Source organism: Rutilus rutilus (genome assembly GCF_951802725.1).
Source record: "Rutilus rutilus genome assembly, chromosome: 14".
Lineage (NCBI taxonomy): Eukaryota > Metazoa > Chordata > Actinopteri > Cypriniformes > Leuciscidae > Rutilus > Rutilus rutilus.
In genome coordinates, this window is record NC_140219.1 from 30,162,664 (window position 1) to 30,187,790 (window position 25,127).

At 39.3% G+C, this 25,127-nt stretch overlaps 1 protein-coding gene across 2 annotated transcripts in view; it reads right to left on the bottom strand.

Moving 5' to 3' along the window:
• rps6kal (ribosomal protein S6 kinase a, like) overlaps nucleotides 1-18,198 on the bottom strand; it is a 35,582-nt gene extending 17,384 nt beyond the window's left edge. Inside the window, exons 1-10 of one of the 2 annotated variants that reach the window (XM_084431185.1) lie at nucleotides 17,953-18,198; nucleotides 11,978-12,034; nucleotides 10,523-10,639; nucleotides 5,990-6,071; nucleotides 5,816-5,896; nucleotides 4,936-5,015; nucleotides 3,303-3,409; nucleotides 2,985-3,022; nucleotides 2,150-2,292; nucleotides 116-186 (exon numbers count right to left, since the gene is read on the bottom strand). In XM_084431185.1, coding sequence (XP_084287311.1) covers nucleotides 116-186; nucleotides 2,150-2,292; nucleotides 2,985-3,022; nucleotides 3,303-3,409; nucleotides 4,936-5,015; nucleotides 5,816-5,896; nucleotides 5,990-6,071; nucleotides 10,523-10,639; nucleotides 11,978-12,034; nucleotides 17,953-18,018 — 842 coding nt within the window. In that variant the 5' untranslated portion in view covers nucleotides 18,019-18,198. The remainder of the gene's footprint in view (nucleotides 1-115; nucleotides 187-2,149; nucleotides 2,293-2,984; nucleotides 3,023-3,302; nucleotides 3,410-4,935; nucleotides 5,016-5,815; nucleotides 5,897-5,989; nucleotides 6,072-10,522; nucleotides 10,640-11,977; nucleotides 12,035-17,952) is intronic. The other variant, XM_084431184.1, reaches the window with a different exon arrangement.
• Between the last annotated feature and the right edge of the window lie 6,929 nt (nucleotides 18,199-25,127).

Below are 25,127 nucleotides of genomic sequence, written 5' to 3' on the forward strand. Positions count from 1 at the left end.
AAAAAAGAAATCAGAAAAAGCAACATTACCAGCATTTTTCTATCTGGCAGCCTTGAGAAGAGATTTGACCAATTAAGCATCACATACACTGGCATGATTTAACAGCCACACTCACTTGAGAATCATGTTCATAGTCTCATTCCTGTCCTTTCCTTGGAACGGTAATGTGCCGGTCAGCATTTCAAACTGGAAAATAAATAAATCAACCATCAAACAAAGCGACAAGCCGCATTTATTTGGGCAAATTATCAAAGCACAATTGTCTGGGAATCCAATATGTGATTTTAAGGTAAATGTTCTCTTTCAGTCAATTCACTTGGTATCACACCGATATCAAGACCATGTGTCACACTAAAGATGCATCAAATGTCTCAGTGTATAGCATTAGAGCGACAAAACTGGGAACGGCCACAAGTATCTTCACAGTACAGAGACATGAAACATACAGCGACAATGTTGCTGGCGGTGTGAACGGGTCCTTAAAGTCCCTGTAAAGGCAATTCTAAAAAAAAATTCTAAACACATTATAAATGTTAGAAATCTATTGATAAAACATATTACAAAGACTGTGAACTGTGAAGTACTGAATTGTGGAGTTAGACCGTTAAACAGTTTTTCACATCACATCAAGAAGAGGTGGATTAATTTTGTGAAGAGCCACCTTGATGGAGAGCTTAGGATCACCGCCAAAATCCGCCTCTGTAGTGATCATTTTACACAGGATAGTTTTATAAACTTTCGTCGGAGACAACTGGGATTCACTGATAATCCGCTGTTACTGGTGAATGGGGCCGAACCGATTATCTCCCGCCTCGGCCTTCATCCTCCCGTCGCGCCGACAACTGGTGCCATCGTCGGCTGGCTTTCGTCAGCTTTCCCGCGAGTGGGCGTGGTTTCAGCGCAGCCAGCAGATACGCCCCCAGCGTTTGAGAGCAGAGACTACTGCTCATTTTTGCAAGATTTTGATAGCTTATTTTATGTACTTGCCGGCTTTTTTTATCATTCAAATTTGGCTGGGTGGCTAATAACACCTTTTTCTGTGGTGTGACAAACTCAGAAAACATACTTAATTTTGACTTTACAGGGACTTTAAGATTCGGTCACATTTACCACTGCTCGCAGGCAAAGCCCAGTCCTTCCAAAGGAACCAGCGCAATCATACGGAAGCTTGTTTCCGCCACAGAATGGAAAATAAAAAAGGTAATTGCGACTTTTTATCTCAGAATTGCGTGATAAAAAGTCGCAATTGCATGTTATGAAGTCAGAATTGGCATATATAAAGTTGCAACTGTTTATATCTCGCAATTCAGACTTTATTTCTCAGACTGGTGTGTTATAAATTCAGAATTGCAAGACGTTAACTCGCAATTGTAAGAAAAGTCGCAATAATTTTTTTAAAAGTTTTATTCTGTGGCGGAAACAAGCTTCCATACAATCAGGAGTTTTGACAGAGCGGAAAAGTTCCCCTAAGCAGATTTCACTCATGTTCAAGTCGGTCGTGCGAACTTGCTGCACTGACCAACAGAAAACGGCTTGGTTTGGAAGTGACTTGTGTGAGCTGACCTTTTTTTTTTACACAATTTTGCAAAAAATCTCACCTTTACTGCTCAAATCTCATATGGCGGTATTTACTTTATAATGTTTACAATCCAATACAGTGTAGATTGTTAAAATAATGAGGTTTCTATTACCACAGACAAAAAGAAATCCACTGAGTATTTTGTATTTGTGTAAAAAAGTGAAGGTGAAAACACTTGTTTTAGAGGACTGTATGACATGAGGACTGAGTCAAGAGGGAGTGAGCAGCACAGACGCCACATAAATTGTGCTAATCTGTATTCCTAGCCTTGAATCAAGTCCTTCGCGCTCGGACAGGTCATCCTGCGTTTATCACGATAACTGTGATGCTCTCCGTATTGCACCTTGTTCCTTTGCTTCAGAGAACAGGATTGCATATATAATACGTCATTTCACGATTATATTGACCAAAAGGGGTAAAATGTGCAGGAAGTGCTCAAAAAGTACTGAAATTTTATCCTGGTTTTATTGTCAAACCGGTAACCGTTTCATCCCTAATATATAACTTGACATTTTCCAAACATGCTCATTAAGGGAGAGTCATTAAGGTGTAGGTGTGATGATCTCCTACCATTAAGACGCCGAGAGACCACCAGTCAGCACTCTGTGTGTGACCTCTCCTGTTGACCACCTCAGGGGCCATATATTCCACAGTGCCACAGAAAGAGTACGCTTTTCTGTCCTGATCTACGGATTCTTTACTGAGCCCAAAGTCTGCAAGAGGCACATCAGCACATTAGTCATATTTGCATCAATTCGCAAAGCTAAAGCAAGGGGTGTCGAACTCTGCTCTTGGAGAGACACCGTCCTGCAGAGTTTACTTGAAAATTGGTGTTAAGTCTGCAGGACGGCTGCTAGGGCTGGGCAAAAAATGAAAATCGATATTTCTATTAATCTTTTTTTTTTTTTTATATGGTTGATTCGATATCGATTCTCAAAAGCGATGATTCTCAAAATAATAAAAATTAATTCTCTTTCACATCTCCCAGCGTTTAAATGGACAAATTCACACAAATATTTCTCAAAATGCCCACCTTTGCGAGTATCCAAGTAAACATAGTCGGTTATGGCTTAAGTAAACCGTAGACCTGCACTTCACCGAATAACGTTTTTGTAACTTTAATAAGGATTAACCTTTAATTGAATCGAAAATTGAGAATCAAACTGAATCGAATTGAGATCTTGTGAATCGGAATCAAAAACTGAATCGAATCGATACCCAGCCCTAATGGCTGCGCTCCAGCGGCAGAGTTTGACAAAGATCCCCATCTGACCACGACCCAAACACACCACACATGACTCAAATCGCTAACAGTACATATAATACATTACAAATTTGCCTCTTATCTACATGCACAAGTTCAACAGGCAGGGAAGTGATGTAATAAAGGGACAATGGTACGTACCTGTTAACTTGATATGTCCAGCTTCATCAAGCAAAATGCTGAAAATTAAGACCACATTTCTCCAATACAGATACAAAAATACATGAACTAAACAAGAGTCAGCAAACAAAATCAGACTAAGAATTCAAAACCTCTCGATTATAATCTTGCACATTGGTTCTGTCAGATATATCCATCCTTACTTAATAAAAGATCAAAAAGAGAGGGCAGGTGAAATGCCAGAAAGAGAGAGAGAGTATGGTTTCTACTCTACACACACAGAGAGAGAGAGAGAGAGGGAGCGAGAGAAATGCAGAGAGGTGAAGGGGGATACTTTACTTTTCAGGCTTCAGGTCTCTGTAAACAATGCCTAGGTTGTGTAGATGATCCAATGCAAGGGCCAGCTCTGCAAGGTAGAATTTCACATCCTCCTCTGTAAACATAACCTAGTAAGAACTGGACAAATTTACTCTCTCATCAAAGACCACACACACACATACAACAACAATATAATACACATTATCATAACGACAAAGAAAAAGATGGATATACGCCAAGCATTTTTGGTTGTAATGAATATTAACGTCGGGTTAACAATTAATGGATGCTATACAATCAGATTATTTGCAACTTGAGGAATTTGCAGAGTTATTTTAAATAATTAACACATTGGTTTTCTATTTAAACCGCACATTTACTGGCAAATACAGCTGAAAACGCATTTGAAAAGGTCACTAATTTTCCTCAATCCAAATGAATCCAATCTGATTTCACAATCTGAAAGAACCCTAAATGTTGCAATCCGACTCACATATTCGTTTACATGTGCATTACATATTCTGAGCAAAACTTCATGCTTAGAGCCCAGTCACTGCATTCACATGTCACTAGAGCTACCGTCAGTATAACTGTCGGTTTTGCCTTGACGACATCTAAAAAGAAAGCCAACATATACGTCAGAAGAGCTTTTTTCTCCTCCACTGACCAGTTCGTAAGACGTAAATACATACACACGTTCAATAAGTAAACTGTGCATCAGGGCACCGTGCAAGCAAGCTACTTTTGAATCTGATTGAGAAAATAGTTTCTTAATTATATAAGATAGCCTAATTGCTGGGATTACTATCAATCACACCAAAATTTGGTTCGGACTGAGCACAATGAGATTGATTGCGATGTTTACATAAAGGCTTTTCAATCCGATTGAGCCGCCAATCCCATTACTAATGCATTATTTGGTTGCATGTAAACCTCGTAAATCTGTGTAGAGATTAAAATATGCCTCATTCCCTAATATAAGGGAGTGGATTGATGAAATGCTACATCGGTAAACTCTCCGCCACATTCAACATGTGGTCTTATTTTTCTGGCGATTGAGCACATGAATCAACATTGTTAAGAAAGTACAGAAAACGTACAACAAATAAACAGACAAAAACAAATAAATAGAAAAAGTTCTTGAAACACACAAAGGGCTGGCAATGCATACAGACTAAAGGCCTGTTAACAATGAACACAAATTTTCACTGCGACAAGTTCTCATCTACGCACCCCAACACACTGACTTTTGCAAAAGCAAATCAGTTGTTTGTGGTAGAGTACAGTTTAACAATAGTGGCGTACTTTCTCAAATATAGTCAAATGAGTCCAGCATTCAAGCATGTAAATGAACACAAGAAAACTTTAGAGTTATTTGTATATCATTTTGGTGCATTTTCTGGTTACATCGCTCCGGGTGAGAATCGGCCTTAAGTTTATAATCTAACGCTTTTAAAACCTGCAAATGAACACAAGTGAAAATTTGGCAGAGGACATTACACTTTATAAGACATTTGGACATTATTACAAACAATCAATTGTTGGGGGAGAAAATAGCAATACAAAATAGTTATAAGAAGAGCTGTTAGTCTGTTAACATCAACATCATAAATCAGACACAGAAACTGTTAAGAGTAGATCACACGATGCTTACCTCTTTGGATAAACGAGTAAATACATCCCCACCCCTGAGAAAATCCAAAATTAAATAGAGTTTCCCTTCTGTCTGAAAGGCTGTAAGAAAACAAACAAAAAACACGACAGACAATCACACCTAGAAGTCAATCCTGGGGAAATCCATGGAAAAGTCAACCATACCATAAAGAAATAAAGCAAAGGATCAACAAAACGTGTTCCTTTAAGGCTATATTAACTGTGCTGAAGTGTTATTTAATGGATTTAAGTAAGTCACATTGTTATTTCACTACGCACAAGGCACCCACTACTATAACTAGATAATCTGCAAGACGTACAGAGGACACTGTTATCAATTAGCATTTTACAGATAGATAGTCTGAGGAATATACATACAATGTCATAAACAGCACTGCTTTCTGAATTCATAAGGGTCAGATTTACAAAGTCACCGGGCTTCAGTGATGTGTCACGCCCATAACGTTTAAGTTTCATACAAATAAATTGAAACTTTCTATGCCAAGCATCAATCTGGAATGTGTAGTATTTGGGGGATTTTTTTCCCACTACTCCCACCGAAATTGGCTCGAAACGATCACTGGACAGGGCTGAGCAAACCAAAGTAAGGCTGAAAGTGAGGCTGTACCTCAGCAAAGCTTTGCTCTTTCAAAATTAAGTTAGGTCTACTGCCTTTTTGGTTTCTACTTTAGAAATGTTTGTGTGATTTTGGCCTCTAAAACCACACAAAAAAGTACATTTCATGTTTTCATTGCAAATTGTCTGGGACATTAGAACTGCACCCTTACACTAAATGAAACAAAGCTACGTCTTTTCAAACGCGTTGGGAGTTGAGCAAACAACCCAATAACTATTACTCAGAAAGACACAAAGAGTCTTACCATAGTGCAACTTCACAATGAAAGGATGATTGACCTCCACCAAAATATCTCTCTCCATCTTAGTGCGAACTCTGTCCCTCACTGCAACACAACATGCACACACAAATGATGAATAAACACGAGTACACTATCACAGAAATGTGTTGCTCACACTAATGAAGACAAATCACTGACCTTTTAAGGATGCCTTTTTGAGCACCTTCATTGCATAAAGCTGACCGGCATCCGGACCAATTAACTTCCGCACCAAAAACACCTGAGGTCAGGACAGTTCACAGGTCACCTTCCAGTTTACAGACACAAGAAAGTAGATATACAACTTCCCTAATATCAGCATACAGGACAACTGAACTTGATTGTTCACAACATGGAACAATTCAAGTCAGTCATCAGAAGAAATGGATGACAGTATTAAACCCGTCAAGAAATGTTCAGGTCTCATTTCACACTAAAAAAAAAATTATAAAAAAAAATAAACCAGAAAATATTTTATATTGGAAATATAAAATTAATCTATTGATTCAATGAACCAAAGTCAATGGGGTCCAAAATAACACCGGACAGCAATGCAGCGAGACATCTTTTGTTAGCGTCCCACTGAAGAAAGAAACTCATACAGGTTAGGGTCATCATTTTTAGGTAAGCTATCCCTTGAACTCTAGCATCCCACCACTACACTAGGCACACATAAATAGACCGTAAAATGAATCCCTATGAATCGAATGGTTTGGTCAAAATCTTCTGAAGAGACTCGATTGCTTTATATGATGAACAGATTGAATTTAGGCTTTTATTTACATATAAACATTCACCAGCGAACAAACAAAAGCTCAACCGTAACTGCTTGACGAACAAGAATGAACCGCATTGGTTCTCGCACGTCAGGCGAACATGCTTGAGCTTCCGTTAACCACAACTAACGTGTGTGTTGATCAATGTTTATGTGTGAATAAAAGCCTAAATTCAATCTGTTCATCATATAAAGCGATTGAGTCTCTTCAGAAGATCTGGACTAAACCGCTCAATTCATATGGATTAGTTTTACGATCTCTTTATGAACTTTTTGAAGCGTCAAAGTGGTAGTTGCGTAGCTGACAATCATTTTCCGGAGATGAACGAAAGTTTAATAAGTTTGGAACGACATGAGGGGGAGTAATTCATAACAGAATTTTAATTTTTGGGTGAACTAACCCTTTAACCCTTTAAAACCGGATGTGTCGTTGACGACACAGCCAACCAAGCTGTATTCATGTCACTGTAACTCTTCAACCGTTTGCACTATCAAAATAATTCAAATAGTTCCTGAAACTAGACATCACGCGCTTTTCGCCAATATACGGCTTATTACAGTAATGTCATGCTTTCCGTCTATAAATGACAGCAGCGCGGGATGGAAGGATTTGAACAGAGAGATACGACGCGCGGCAGGTGAGAGTGTTTTGGATTGCATAAAATAATAAAAGAAACAAACAAATACATGGCGAAATAAGTGTAGACAGCAGAAGAGGGGATTGGGATGATTTTGTGTCCTAAATGAAAACTGTGCTACCCAATGTCACAAAAAAGACTTGTATATATGTATTATAGTTCATTTTTCAACTTTAAAGTGTTAGTTTCTTTCGTTCATGATTTTTTCTAAATAAAAATCAGTAAATTTATTCTCGTTTTTTTTTTTTTTTTGTCTATTTAAATTCTATTTACAAACTCACCACTCACAATAATGGTCAATAACTGTAATTTGTTGAAAGCTTATCTTTTTCTGAAAAAGATGACACCTTGCACATGAAGATAGCACATTGTTTTAGAATTTTACAGTAAAAAAAATCTAATTATGTGAAAAACAGCTATTTTAGCCTCAGGTTCTAAAGGGTTAAGTGGATCTATTACCGGTAACAGAAGGGAAAGGAGAGAAAGAAAGAAAAAAATAATGTGCTCCAAATTAGCCATTTTCTTAACAACTGAAAAGCCTGAATGTAATGCATCATAAACTTCTCTGTTGGAGAAAGAGTGTGAATGTAATATTCTCATTTCCATCTCTCAGCATGTTCAGTTCATTGTCTCAGTTTGTTTTGTTTACTTGCATTTTAATAACTGACACCAACTCATCCGGATGAATTCATGATCACGTTCATTTGATGGCCACCTGATGTAGCAATTCATTATTCCACTGATTACACCAGGTCTGGAAAACTTTTCCTTCTCTACTACTTTATTTTTGAATTAGTGAAGCATATTAAGCAATTAATACAGTGTTGATTAATTTTTACCATTTTGCATTTAGACAGCATTGTAAAACAGACCGGTTTTACTTTCCACACAGTAATACGAGGAAAATAAAAAATTTCTTCTGAAAAAAAGTGCAGACCCTTTTATTATGTATAATGTGCTAAACATTATAAAGAATTAATTATAAAGAATAACTATATCTGAGATATTATGAGGCATTATTCATGGGCTTTCCTGCACATAAAGGCGTATGTAAAGATGCTGCTGCAAGTCATTTCTGGACCCCTTTGACAGTGTTTCCTTCTATGCTTTGATGGTCTAGAAAACATGGGGAAGAGTTCAAAACAGATCGTTCTGGTTAACTTTGGATTTAGGAATTAAAGAAACCTCATCCTAAAGGCCCCGATATACTCACGGCAAAGTACTTCTTCGTTTAAGGGTAAAACAAAGTTCGAAATACGTGAGCAGCGATACACTGTTATCGAACATCTGACACAGCCGACTCTGCTGGGAGCGACCGCTAGACGAATATGTAAATTTAGATGAATATGTGGATTTCCTCTAAAGAACAAAATAAACAAAATTGAGAAACAGCAAGCATTTTAATAAAGCATTAGAAAAGCATCTGATTATAGCACAGTGGTTATATACTTTGCATACGTTACTCCAGTGAAGTCGCGTCACGTTTATTTATAGATCACTATATACAATCAGGGGTGTAACGATTCGTTTTAACAATGATTCGATTCGTATCGCGATTCGTGGTTGTCGATACGATTCAAGGACGATATTGGTTCATTTAGAACGACACGATCCGAAACGATTCAGTGACTTGAAATCGATTCAGTGACTTTTTAGCCAAAAATTCTTGTAAGGGAATCAGGTATCAATTAATTATGAATATAAACAAACAAGTAAACAACAATTAATGTCAAATGCATTCACATTTTATTTGAAGAAAGTAGGACTGAACGATTATGACAAAAATTATAATTGTCGATTATTCCCTTGAAATTGTAATTGTGATTATTAATTACGATTATCACAACATTGAATGATGTTTTGAATAGTTCGGCCATGGGACCCACATTTACCCCATGGTCATCAAGCCGCGACCCACCTTTTTAGGAATTATATAGGCCTATTATAATACATTTGTTTACACAAAAATTGTTGACACACAAGTTCTGTCCCCCTTTACTTAACATACAATTTGTTTTTTAAGAATATGACAAATACTGATATTGGTACTGGTATGCACTGCGAGGTTAAGCCATTAAATAGCAGTCCCAAACTAGTTTTTGTTAATACAATCTTGGTATGAGCCACCACAGTCATATAAAAATATACAAAATAACCAGTAAGTGGCATTTTGTTATGGAAACAAACAACAATTAGGCTACCATGGTGATACACAATACTTAGAAGAACTGGTAAAGAACGACTGCACAGGCCAAATGAACCAGAAACGATGTTCACGAGAAAAAAGGCGGAGCCTCCGCACACACCTGCCGATTACATATTTGCCACGTACTAGGGATGTCATGGTACCAAAATTCCAGTAGTCGGTACCGATACCATTAAATATTTACGGTTCTCGGTACCAATTTCGGTACCACAGCAAAATCTGTTGGAACAATTTTTCTATTTTATTTAACTATTTGAAAAAATTATTCAATTCAATTCAATGAGAGGTGAGGTAAATGAAACCGCGCGTCTGCGCCATTTATTCGGTACTACAGAAATGCTGGTATCGTCACATTTTCAGTACCGACTTGGTATCGAAGTACCGGTACTTTGACAACACTAGGTGGTACTAAGGTGTTTAGCAGCCGGAGCAAACTACGGCAAGCAAGCAGTTTCAAATTCCCAAAACAAACTTCATTTGGAGTTCATTTTGGCCTGATTTTGTTTGAAATGACGTCACATCAGTTTGCTGTTCTATTTCTCTTTAAGTTTATCGGGGCCTAAATAAGCACAGACACACAGCAACATTCCCACGACAAAACAGACCAAAAGCTGCTCTGAAAAATACCTGAGTGTTAAATTGTATGTGTGACAATTGAAAACAAAATATATTTAAAACCTGAGATTTGATGTTGCGAAAAATATTTGAAACTTCAACAGTAACTTGTACCTGAAAATACCATTTACTTTATTCAGACAATTTGTCACGTCCGAAGGTTTTGTTCAGATGCGAGCATTCTCAGTCATACAGGAGCCATAATGAAACAGAAATCTTAATTTACTAATTATTTTAGTGCTTATGTCAAATAGTTGAGTCAGAGGGATCACATGCATAAAGTCATGTGCAAATGAGCACCTTCACAATGAGAGCTGTTGCAGTCACTGTGTTTACAAAATAAATCATTTCAATACAGATTCTTTGTTCTCATTGTTGTACCAAACTTCTACCAAACCATGGATTTAGTGCACCGCTGCAGCCCTACCATAAACACATAAAGTAAAAGAATAAGTGACCTTTCCAAAGGAGCCTTGTCCCAAAACCTTGAGCAGCTCAAACTGGCTGGGCTCGGCCTTCTCACAGCCCTCCTTCACATGATGAGTGATGGGAATCTCTTTATAGGCCCCCTCATCCTGCACACACAAACACACACACAGCTGTAGACATCCGGACAAGAGACAAATCAAAACAAACCATGCAAAACCAAAAAACGACCTGTGTGTATGCATGTGTGTGTGTGTGTGTTAGGGCTGTGAAAACATTAATCGCGATTAATCGCATCCAAAATAAAAGTTTGTGTTTACATAATAAATGTGTGTGTACTGTGTATAATTATTTTGTATATATAAATACACACACTTGCATGTGCATTTAAGAAAAATTTGTTATTTATATATACAAATATTTATATTTATATATAATATAAATTATATGTTAATATATACAGTATATACATGCAAATATTTCTTAAATAAATACATGCATGTGTGTGTATTTATATATACAAAATAATTATACACAGTACACACACATTTATTATGTAAACACAAACTTTTATTTTGGATGCGATTAATCTTTTCACAGCCCTAATGTGTGTGTGTGTGTGTGTGTGTGTGTGTGTATGTATGTATGTACGTACGTGTATGTGTGTGTATTCATGCATGCATGCATATATATATATATATATATATATATATATATATATACTTCAGAAAACCTTTTTTTTTTCACAAATAATGAAATTAAAACATGAATTCACGAAAACACAGTCAGAGCTCCAGACCATCGAATGACAGCAGTGGCACACACAGCTCCTGATTTTGTACATGAGGATGAGGACTGAATCCCTGTATTGTGTATTAAAGACATTTATTCCCATAAGAAACTATAATCTCCTGAAAATTTCTAAAAAAATAAACAATTTCCTGTCATACTGTATAGTGTGAGTGTTGTTATATCGAAACGTGAACCTCATATCGTATATTAAACCAAAATCTGAGATAACCATATCACCACACTTCTAAAAACACAAATTAATTTCACTCTAGCAATGTTGAGCTTGAAGGGCTCAGTGCAAGGAATTTCCTGGACAGTGATTAAGATTTTTACTTGCCCTGAAAAAATGTTCACTGGCCACATATTCATTAATTCATATATACTGTACATCTTGCGCTTAAATGGCTTAAAACTACTTGAATGATTTAATTTGCAAGACTTTAAAACAAGTGAAAATTATAAACTTTCGTGATGCCGACGGCAATCAAGCCAGTGATGATAATCTATCGTTCTCGCTAGTCTCGGGCCATCAAGGCACTCCTTATTGTCGAGCCCTGGCATGTGTTATTTACTGTTTTAAGATGTAATTGTCACCCTGCTGTCTCTAAGGGTCATTAAAATCCCACATGGCTGGAACGTGGAGCTGTTCTGAGAGGTTCACAGGCCAAGCACCAGCATTTTACACAGTTACTCACACAGTGTGTGTAGGACTCCTCCTCCATTGGCTCATCCATGATCTGATGCCCATTAACCTGAAATCAAAAACACAAATATCACATTATGGTTTTCACAATACAGCAGCATGAAACCGTAATCTTTCATTCACACCAAACTAGGGCTGCTTATTTTTTCTATCAAATTTATTTTTGGTTTCGAAAACCAGAATAGACAAACGCCGAAGAAGATAGTCCAGAGGAGAGAAGAGAGTGGATGCTGAGTGCTTGTTATCATTGGTATCTGAGAACAGATTTATTCTCACATGTTCTTTATACAGAATATAATTTCCACTACATTATGTGATCACTGTCCGTTTTCTTCCATGTGCGCGAGTGTTACTGTTCTGAGAGCACGTTCTAGATACCTTCTGCTCCTCCGTACATAAACAAAATTGATACTTCATTTTTCTACAGATGAAATATGAAGGCATGTAGACATGATTATGACAATGTTTTCTGTATTTTATTTTTTATTTTTTTGCAGCTTATTCTTTTAACAGTAAAGGATGTTTATGACAAATGATAAGTGTAGCGTTCAATCTATTATAAAACATTCAAAGAAGAGTCTGCATATTATAGAATCAAAACCCACTTTAAAACACAATCGGAAGTAGGGCTGCCACTTAAGAGAAAAATCTCATTCGAACGGATATCAAATATCAAGCAATGTATTCGATTATATAAGCAATGTATCCGACTCTGCTATCCGACTCCGCTTATCCGCTACTCCGCTTATCCGCTACTCCACTTATCCGCTACTCCACTTATCCGCTACTCCACTTATCCGCTACTCCGCTACTCCACTTATCCGACTCCGCTACTCCACTTATCCGACTCCGCTTATCCGCTACTCCGCTTATCCGCTACTCCGCTTATCCGCTACTCCGCTTATCCGCTACTCCGCTTATCCGCTACTCCGCTTATCCGCTACTCCGCTACTCCGCTTATCCGACTCCGCTTATCCGCTTATCCGACTCCGCTTATCCGCTTATCCGACTCCGCTTATCCGCTTATCCGACTCCGCTTATCCGCTTATCCGACTCCGCTACTCCGCTTATCCGCTACTCCACTTATCCGCTACTCCACTTATCCGCTACTCCACTTATCCGCTACTCCACTACTCCACTTATCCGACTCCGCTACTCCACTTATCCGACTCCGCTTATCCGCTACTCCGCTTATCCGCTACTCCGCTTATCCGCTACTCCGCTTATCCGCTACTCCGCTTATCCGCTACTCCGCTTATCCGCTACTCCGCTTATCCGCTACTCCGCTTATCCGCTACTCCGCTTATCCGCTACTCCGCTTATCCGACTCCGCTTATCCGCTACTCCGTTTATCCGACTCCGCTACTCCGCTTATCCGACTCCGCTTATCCGCTTATCCGACTCCGCTTATCCGCTTATCCGACTCCGCTACTCCGCTTATCCGCTACTCCGCTTATCCGCTACTCCGCTTATCCGCTACTCCGCTTATCCGCTACTCCGCTTATCCGCTACTCCGCTTATCCGCTACTCCGCTTATCCGCTACTCCGCTTATCCGACTCCGCTTATCCGCTACTCCGTTTATCCGACTCCGCTACTCCGCTTATCCGACTCCGCTTATCCGCTTATCCGACTCCGCTTATCCGCTTATCCGACTCCGCTTATCCGCTTATCCGACTCCGCTTATCCGCTTATCCGACTCCGCTTATCCGACTCCGCTTATCCGACTCCGCTACTCCGCTACTCCGCTTATCCGCTACTCCGTTTATCCGACTCCGCTACTCCGCTTATCCGCTACTCCGCTTATCCGCTACTCCGCTTATCCGCTACTCCGCTTATCCGCTACTCCGCTTATCCGCTTATCCGCTACTCCGCTTATCCGCTACTCCGCTTATCCGCTACTCCGCTTATCCGCTACTCCGCTTATCCGCTACTCCGCTTATCCGCTACTCCGCTACTCCGCTTATCCGCTACTCCGCTTATCCGCTACTCCGCTGTCTCATTTGGATGGTAAACTACCTTATCTTTAACGGTTACTTTACCATCTACGGTGTAGAACCCAAAATATTATCAGACGCTACTTTTTAGATGAGTTGGGGTCGTAATTGTCCGCTCAGGCCGTTCTGTGCGTTATCTTCCATTTTCAAAACAGGGTGGCTATTGGCTATTATTCGCTTGATTTGGTCATGGGCCTACTCTATAATACGTTTAGAGCGCCCGCTACTGGATGAGATGGCAAACAATAAAATAAAAAACAAACAGTCTAATCATAGACTGTAAAAAAAAAGTGCTACATATGGCACTTTAAAAACCAGATAGTATATTTATAGTTAGATTACGGATATTTCACGCCATGTTCGAATGCATATTCGAATATCGAATAAAAAGTGACCGCCCTAATCGGAAGTTATTAAGCACTCGATGATGTTTACAGTGGGTTTTGAGCAAAGACATTAATAAAATCACATACATTTTGAAGTATAGCTTGATGCTAATCGTACCTCTAATTACATTTTAAGACGTATTCTTGCAAGCATTATAGAAAGTTTGTGTTTCTCTGGTGTAGTACCAGTATCAAACTTTATTGATCTTAATTTATTGCTGTATATAATGCAGCGGACGATGTTTCAGCCATATATGAGAAACACACATGAGGAAAAATGCATTGCTGGTCGTGAAGGTGTGAATTAGCAGAAAGTGATCAGTCGCGGCGCGTTCAGTGTGAAAGGTCCGTTCTTCTGCGATTCGCCTCGCTTTTACGCATCTCGCTCAGTGTGAAAGGGCCTTTATCTGTGTAAGAAGCCACATAATCTAACAGAGTGATGTTTTATTTACCACTATTGGGCGATAAACAAAAAGAAAGACCTTCTAGGTGTAATTGTAGTTAAGTAATCAATTTAAACCAGGGCTCGACATTAAGCCTTGTCATGTCCTTGTCCTTGGGAAAAGTAAACCGGTCATTCACTTGTCCGAGTAAAAAAGTTACTGAAGTAAAAATGTTATAAAGTAATATTGCTTTATTCTGTGTTCTATCAGCCTTTACTTAAATCTGATTGTATTTGACATTTACCCCAGGGTGTTATTTACCTTTATAAAGGCCAATTTTTTTTAACCTTACTAAATGTATGAGTCATCGACATGACAAATTCTTCCATTTGATCAATAAATTAAATTATAATAATAAGACACTAAAGGGCTGTTACCAATCAACTACAACTGCAATAAATAATGTTATGAGATAAAAGGTTTTAAATACATTTTTGAATATACAAATAAGAAATGTTGGAAAAAACGGCAATGATACTTTTAAACGTGAAACTAAACCGCCTGTAGGTGGCGGCACTTAATGAAATTCATTCAAAACGCTGAATCATTCAGTAACAAAACACCGCTGAGTGTTGCTTTAATGTGCAACAGTTCTGCTGTGATCTTTGTTCGGAACTATTTTCACTGGTGAAATATTGCAGGGCTGTCACTAATAATCATTTTGGTAATCGAGTACTTGCTCGATTATTTTGACGATTTATCGAGTAATCGGATTTTTTTTTTTGTGGTAATAAAAATAGACCTAAGCAACGGGGTGGGAACCTTTTGGCACCTCGTGATTCGATTCAAATCGATTCCTTAGGTCATGATTTGATGAAAAATAGATTTCAAATTTCAAATTTGATATGCATAGATTTGATTGTGGTTTACTGTTTTGTGTTAATTTTCTTATTTGACTGTGGTACAGTTTAATAGGTCTAGAAGAAGAAGAAAAAATCTCACTGAATTAATTGTAAACCTTGACATTTATTTAGTTTTTTCTTCCCATTTTATTCAACCCAATATTATAAAACAAACGCCCTTTAAGCTGACTGCAATCATTACATGACTGGCATTCTTCTGTAATAAAGCAAGGCAGCCCTGAGAAAATTAGAAAAACTACTTGGTACATAAATAAAATTCCATGATACAAAAATTTAATGAAAAGAGGTTTTTAACAGGATGGTGGACAGCAGTGATTAAAATAAAAGATGATCATCCGGCCACATTAAAATTCAAAGTCTGGACGCACTTCGGCTTTTATACCATTGCTGGGACAAACAAAACGACAAAGAGCATGTGATGTACAAGCACTGCCTGGTAAAAGTTAAGTGCACGGGTAAGACCACCAACATGCAAAGCACTTGCACCCTGATCTCACTGAAAACATCTTTGCGAAGACGCAGATTCAGACGAATGCAATTCCATCTATGAACATCTTGGTCTTAAAGCCACAAGCTGACCAAGACCATCAGTAGGGATGCACAATTGATTAATCTGATTGATTAATGCACAATGAACATTTTGGCCGACACCGATAATTCTTTATATTTGAAAGCCGAAAACTGATATCTTAATCCAAATTTTTGAGAGCCTGATTACAAAAACAAAAGTCTCACCATTTAAAAGCCATGTCCCAAACACTTCAACATAAATCAAACATATACAGTACAGTAGCCTAGTTTGAACCAGGGTTGAACCAAGTTTTACAATTAATTTTACACTCCTATGGCCAACTTTCTTTATCAAATACAAATATATTGCCTTACAAATAAATAAAACAATGCCTTAATATTATTTTTATTATAATTGTATGTAGCCTATTTTCCATATTTGCACAACTGTATTTTCCTTTTAAAAGTGATTGCAATCATATTTCAAGCAATAAAAAACCCATCATTGCAAACAGTGAAGCGTCTCAGCTGAAGGAAATAATCTGTTATTTATCAGCTTTAACACGGCGCCCACATTTTCGCATTGGGTCGATAACGATAAATGGACATATATATCGGCTGATGCCGAAATAGTGGCCGATATATCATGCATCTCTATTTATTTATATAGCACTTTATACAATACAGATTGTTTCAAATCAGCTTCACAGTAATAAACAGGAAAATAACAGAATCAATGTTGCAAAATTCAAAGTCTGCCAGTTCAAAATAGACAATATAGTATAAATAGACAAGATATTATTCATATCAATTCAGTTCAGTGTTGATTTAATACAGTTTAATAACTATGTTAAGTTCAACTATTATGAAAAGAGTTCATTATTCACTTTGAGTAAGTTCAATATTGATTCAAATCAGTTCAATAACCGAGTCGATGTTGCAAAAATCGATAATTATTTATGAAACGAAGTTGAAAAAGCTATGAACAAGACAGCACTTACACACCTCAGCAAATGCCCTACAGTTTATCGAGACAAGGACTGTTGCAGTTACGTTTGATTTGTGTAACGTTTACATTACTATTGAAACTGTGGTCTATTCCCAAGTGCACACTAGTCTGCGTTTCAGAAACACATATCAGGACCAAAAAATAAAACAGAAAGCCTTTATGAGAAATAATATTTATGTAACGTTATTGAAAATATCTTCAACAGACAGCTGAAGAATAGGCTGATATACAGACATAGAGAGAAATACATATTTAGTTAACGTTATATATGAAACAATATCGCACATCCTTTGTCTGATACGAGTACAGATTCATATTGACAGCTTAATCAGTGTGTAACTAACAGATGAAGGCAGATGAGACTGTGTGTGTGTGTGTGTGTGTGTGCGCGCGTGCGTGCGCGTGCTTTAGTCATGACTCATAAGATGAATCCGATCAACAAGCGCAGACTAATCTTCATTATCATCATCAACTCTGTACATTAACACGCTCGTGTTTTACACACAGCAGAAACACGATGTCATTGATGTCATATGAGCGTCATTTGATTTAATATTGTGCAGGAATCACGAGTAGCATCATTATCACATGCTAACCGCTCGAGCTAACGCTGTCGTCACGCGAGTCTCCACACTGCGCGCGCGCACCCGCGCGACAGGGACACACGCTCGCTCACATCATCACCAAAAACACACAAAGCTGTCATTAAAATCACCGATCATCAATACTGATCAATGAATGTTGTCATATATATGACATACCTCACTGCTGACGCTCTGCACCTCCATTTTGAGCAAGGACTCCTGCGCGGGGCCGAAAGATATCATATGGTTGGACTAGAGGCTTATTCCGTGAGGCATTTCTGCGTCGTGTGTGACCATTAAATGTGCATGAAGATCAAGTGACGCGGCGATTTGCAGGAGCACACAAACCGCGCGGGCCGCTCCGCTCGCTTATTCCCGCAAATATGGCCGTCTCTGTCCGCGCGAGCTGAACACGGCAGCGCTGACGTCACCGTGACGCAACCCAGCGGAGGATTTCCCCATCAACCGACTGAGCTTTGTGTATCATCTTTCTCCTCACAGAATTCATATTTGGAATAACGAATTATAATTATACGAATAATAGCGCACTAATAAAGATATTAAACCAGAAGAAGAAAAAGAAAAAAAAAGTTGTTCCAAGAAGGATTTTTTATTGGAATTCCTTTCTAAGGGATGTTAATTGGAAAAAGGCATGGCTGTTACCCTACACATTTTGCATTTCAAATAAGTTAAGAGAAATTCATTTAAATATTTCATTGGAAATACTCAACTCACTTCTCTGCAATAACAATTCGTTTGAATAGCATGCTATTACTATACATTTATTGCTCCACAGGTCAACTGGGAAGCTATGTTGAGGAACAGGATGTGCTGCTGTCCTCTTTCCCTGAGGATGGCACTCCACTTGTAGTCTTTGGTGATTTCAACATTCATCTAGAGAAGCCTTATACAACAGACTTCATCTCTCTTCTAGCCTCATTCGATCTCAAACAGCTCATCATCACAGGTACTCACAAATCAGGCAACCAACTGGACCTTGTTTGCACACGCAACTGCATCACAGACAACATTTTGGAGAAACCAAAGAAGGAGAGGAGAAGGAGAAACTCTGCACATTTCCGATCATTTCTTCATTACTTTCAATCTACAACTCACTACCTGTGCACCACCAACCCCCCTACCAGTCACTTTCTGACGAAACCTGCGCTCACTTTCTCCCTCCCATCTTTCCTCTGCTGTGTCATCTTCTCTTCCCTCACCCTCACAATTCTCATCTCTGGATGTGAATACCGCAACGGATACCTTATGCTCCATTTTAACTTCTTCTCTAGACAATATCTGCCCTTTCTCCTCCATGCCAGCACACGCTACTCCCTCTAACCCCTGGTTATCTGATCTTCTTTGTGAACCCTGACCGGACCAAATCAAAAGACCCATCTGACCTGAGTATGTATCAGTCTCTGCTCTCATCCTTTTCTGTTGAAGTTCATGCTGCGAAATCTTCACATTTCCACAACAAGATCAACAGCGCTTCTAACACACGGACACTTTTCAAGACATTCAACTCTCTCCTCTGTCCACCTCCACCACCCACCTCCTCTTTAATTGCTGATGATTTTGCTAATTTCTTCACCAACAGAACAACTATCAGCAGTCACTTCTCAGCTCCACACACACAGGAACCCAGACCAACCTCTCCCACAGCCAATAACCGGCTCTCCTCCTTCCCTCTACTAACCGAGAAAGAACTAGCTTTCCTGTAGCTCAAACAGTAGAGCGTTGGTGCTTGCAATGCCAAGGCCATGGGCTCGATTCCCAGGGAAAGCAAGAACTGATAAGAATGTAAAATGTGTACCTTGAAATGCAATGTGAGTTGCTTTGGATAAAAGCGTCTGCCAAATGTATCTAAACTTCTCCTCTCCAGTCATACTACCACCTGCCCTCTAGACCCTATCCCCGCACACCTTCTACAAGCCATCTCTCCCACACTTCTACCAGCACTCACACACACATCATCAACTCATCCCTCCATACTGGCATTTTCCCTACTGTATTCAAGCAGGCTCGGGTAACTCAACTGCTTAAAAAAAATATTAAACACATCACTTGTAGAGTTACAGACCTGTCTCTCTCCTACCATTTATAGAGAAAACACTTGAACGAGTTGGGCCCTGTCCCAAATGGCGCACTTCATGAGGACTTTCAGTCGATCTCATGGACTTAAATTGCGCGTGCTCGCTGAGTCTACTAGTCCGTAGGCCATCCCATTCAGCATTTTAACGCTCTGAAGTGTGCTCAGCAGCGCCCCTTTTGTACCCTTGAAGCGGTCTTCCGCGAAGCCCGCATAGATGCAGGCTCCACACACTTTAACTACCCAGGAATCCTTGCGAAAGGCCAGTCAGACAACGGATGGGAGGAGATTTCACTCACGGACAATTGTTGACATGGCTGAGAAGAAAATTTTAGGCTACAGTTTTTATGACCTAGATGAACATTTTACCAGTTGTTACCTACAGTTTATACAAACATTATGGTCATCGACCAGTGGTTGATGTCTCAAACAAACAAACATAATAATAGCGCGTTGAATAATACGATCGCATTATGATTCATTAAATAAATAGAACCGAATGTCAGGGCTTTACTGAGTCATATATAAACACAGTATGAATATTGAAACCTGTAAATTCATCTGAAACTCATGCACATTTTCATTATGTGTTAAAATTATAATCTTAGTTCAAATGGAACATTATGTATTATTATGTACAACTGTGTACATCATTTAAATAAGCATTATGTATCTATTGTCTAATGCCCAGGTGGCATGCATAATATCAAAATATAGAAAAAGTAGAAAAGTGCTACTGTAAAAGTAGGCTGTGTAGTTGACATGGAGATAAGACGTCGGAGTGCAAAAATGTGATTTCTCCTGTCCAACAACAACCAGACCGTTATTTCCGGCGTGACGATCGAGTCTGTCCAAAAAATACCTCTCAATGCGCCCTCGTGGACTCCCGCCAAGGGCCCTATAGGTCTGCACTACATGATGTCAACAAAGTGTGGACTCTGAGGTCCACAAGTCTGGAGTGTGCCATTTGGGACAGGGCCTTGCTTTCAACCAAGTTTCATCTTTCCTGTCTCAAAACAACCAGCTGGATGTCAACCAATCTGGCTTCAAGAAAGGACATTCAACCGAGATGGCATTACTGTCGGTCACAGAAGCCCTACGGATTGCAAAAGCTGCTTCCAAATCATCAGTTCTTATTCTCCTGGATCTGTCTGCTGCCTTCGACACTGTGAATCATCAGATCCTTCGGTCCACCCTCTCATCACTGGGCATCACAGGAACTTCCCTCCACTGGTTTGTGTCCTATCTCACAGGTAGATCCTTCAGGGTCGCATGGAGAGGCGAGGTATCCAAAGCACATCAACTGACCACAGGGATTCCTCAGGGTTCAGTGCTTGGACCCCTCCTCTTCTCCATTTACACCACATCACTGGGACCCATCATACAGGCACATGGTTTCTCTTACCGTTGCTATGCTGATGACACACAGCTCTTCCTCTCATTTCAACCAGATGATCCCACAGTAGCTCCACGGATCTCAAGCTGTCTGGCGGACATCTCGACATGGATGAAGGAACGTCACCTGCACCTCAACCTGGCAAAGACTGAGCTTCTCTGCCTCCCTGCCAATCCGTCTCTACAGCACGACTTCACTATCTAGCTAAGCTCATCCTCAATCACCCCATCAAGATCGGTCAGAAATCCTGGAGTAATATTTGATGATCAGCTGACCTTCACAGCCCAAATTGCAAAGACAGCTTGATCATGCAGGTTTGCACTGGACAACATCAGGAAGATCAGGCCTTTCCTAACGGAGCATGCAACACAACTTCTCATCCAGGCCCTGATCATTTCTAGGCTTGATTACTACAATGCTCTTCTGGCTGGACTTCCATCATGTGCAATTAAACCTCTACAAATGACAAATGAACGTCACTCCTCTGTTCATCTCACTGCACTGGCTACCACTCGCTGCTCGCATCAAGTTCAAGGAATTGACGCTTGCTTACAGATCTATCACAGGCTCAGCTCCCTCCTACTTTCACTCGCTCCTATGAGTCTACATCCCTACCAGAAGCCTACAATCGGTCAATGAGTGACAGCTCGTGGTACCATCACAGAGAGCTACAAAATCACTCTCCAGAACATTCTCATTCACGGTTCCATGCTGGTGGAATGCTCTCCCCACCCAAAGCAGAATCCCTGAGGACATTCAAAAGAACTGAAAACTCATCTCTTCCGTGAGCACTTAACCTCATAAAAAAAAAAAAAATATATATATATATATATATATATATATATATACACTCACCTAAAGGATTATTAGGAACACCATACTAATACTGTGTTTGACCCCCTTTCGCCTTCAGAACTGCCTTAATTCTACGTGCCATTGATTCAACAAGGTGCTGAAAGCATTCTTTAGAAATGTTGGCCCATATTGATAGGATAGCATCTTGCAGTTGATGGAGATTTGTGGGATGCACATCCAGGGCACGAAGCTCCCGTTCCACCACATCCCAAAGATGCTCTATTGGGTTGAGATCTGGTGATTGTGGGGGCCATTTTAGTACAGTGAACTCATTGTCATGTTCAAGAAACCAATTTGAAATGATTCGAGCTTTGTGACATGGTGCATTATCCTGCTGGAAGTAGCCATCAGAGGATGGGTACATGGTGGTCATAAAGGGATGGACATGGTCAGAAACAATGCTCAGGTAGGCCGTGGCATTTAAACGATGCCCAATTGGCACTAAGGGGCCTAAAGTGTGCCAAGAAAACATCCCCCACACCATTACACTACCACCACCAGCCTGCACAGTGGTAACAAGGCATGATGGATCCATGTTCTCATTCTGTTTACGCCAAATTCTGACTCTACCATCTGAATGTCTCAACAGAAATCGAGACTCATCAGACCAGGCAACATTTTTCCAGTCTTCAACTGTCCAATTTTGGTGAGCTCGTGCAAATTGTAGCCTCTTTTTCCTATTTGTAGTGGAGATGAGTGGTACCCGGTGGGGTCTTCTACTGTTGTAGCCCATCCGCCTCAAGGTTGTGCGTGTTGTGGCTTCACAAATGCTTTGCTGCATACCTCGGTTGTAACGAGTGGTTATTTCAGTCAAAGTTGCTCTTCTATCAGCTTGAATCAGTCGGCCCATTCTCCTCTGACCTCTAGCATCAACAAGGCATTTTCGCCCACAGGACTGCCGCATACTGGATGTTTTTCCCTTTTCACACCATTCTTTGTAAAGAAAAATCCCAGTAACTGAGCAGATTGTGAAATACTCAGACCGGCCCGTCTGGCACCAACAACCATGCCACGCTCAAAATTGCTTAAATCACCTTTCTTTCCCATTCTGACATTCAGTTTGGAGTTCAGGAGATTGTCTTGACCAGGACCACACCCCTAAATGCATTGAAGCAACTGCCATGTGATTGGTTGATTAGATAATTGCATTAATGAGAAATTGAACAGGTGTTCCTAATAATCCTTTAGGTGAGTGTATATATACAGTACTGTGCAAAAGTCTTAGGCATGTTAATATCCCCACCCCAAAAATGTCCCCAAAAATGGTCATGTAATCACAGACGGACGCGATGATGGTGAGATCAGATCATACCGGCTGTTGTCAGACTCCTTGTGCATACAGAAATCTCGCTGGATTATTACAATTAATAGCAAAAAGAATGTTTGGAAATGTAAACTGATATTTCCTACTGACACACTACAGCAAAAGATATACATAACTGACTTAAAACCATTTTTGGGGTGGGGATATTAACATACCTAAGACTTTTGCATAGTGTATATACCTTTAATCCTCCCTTGTCTGGCTTATGCTATAAGCAATGCCTGAACTTTGTATTTTGAGCACTTCTTGCGTTGTTTTTGCCTCTTCACGATGACTCGCTTGCTGTATTCCTCATTTGTAAGTCGCTTTGGACAAAGGCATCTGCTAAATTACTAAATGTAAATGTAAATATATCAATCTAATATTGTACTCTCTAAGTTTATGGATATTGGGAAAGAATGCTCTTTTTGTAATAGTACTGAAGAGTCTCTAGGCCATTTATTTTTGTGCTTGTCAAAGTGTACAGACATTTTGGAAAGATGAATGAATGAATGAATGAATGAATGAATGAATGAATGAATGAATGAATGAATGAATGAGGCATTTATATAGTGCTTTTCATGTGTACTACTTTACACCCAAAGCACTTTACAATCATGTCGGGGTCTCTCCTCAACCACCACCAGTGTGCAGCATCTACTTGGATGATTGTTTTTACACTTTATCTGCCAAAATGAGATAAATGATAACACTGAATGTGAAAGCAATTATTTGTTATTATGAGCATGAAGATCAATGTGTTGACAATTTTTCAAACTTCATTATCCTGAATGACAAATTCTTTATTCATAAATGTTGATGATCTAAACCTCCTCCTTTATACAAGGTTTTCTTTTAAGAACTCACTCTTTTAATGAGTTATATTAAAAGGTTCTATTGTCACATACTATGAGTCTGTATTTGGCGTCTTGAATGTCTTGTACTTGCACCCCCCCCCCCCCCCCCCCCCACATATATACAGTACATATGTTTACACTAGCCTAAAAGTAGCAGTACTTTGCAATTAGTGCAAATAGATGTTAGATGCTTTTTATGCTTATAAATAGTGGCAGATACTATTTGCACCTCAGTGTTTTTGTACATTAACAGTATGCAATAATAGCATAGAGTATGAATTACTATATTTAATAAAATGATTGAATGGATGCCGCCTTATTGGGACCCGATAAACACTTTATTATTAAACACTTGTTGGACACTTTATTTCCATTTTTATTGAAAGTTAATGCCTTTCTGATCTGATATGTGATGAGAAAATGGAGACAAGCAAGTTCAGCAAAAGGCAGGCTCGAACTCGCCATACTCCCTATGGCCTGGTCCACCGTAAACACTGAGAAGTGTGCGTCTTCTTTAATCTTGTGTGGCCCAACCAGACATTGGTGGGCGGGGTTAGTGTAAATAGCAATTGCCAACAAGACAGGCTATATACACATTTACACTTATTTTACAAAAGAAAAACTTTTCCGGTTTAAGCATATCGTTGTCGTGTAAACGTACCCTAAGGTATATAGCAAGTCTGCTGGTGCCGTTCACCTTTTTCCCCTACAGTCCTGGATTGATTTTTTTTAGGTCTTTTTTTTGCATTAATATTAAGATTTACTTCCGATTAAATGTTTGTCTGTTAAATTGACTTCCATGTGTGGCCTCCCCTCTTTATGTTGCATCACCTAGAGCCAGGTGGTTGT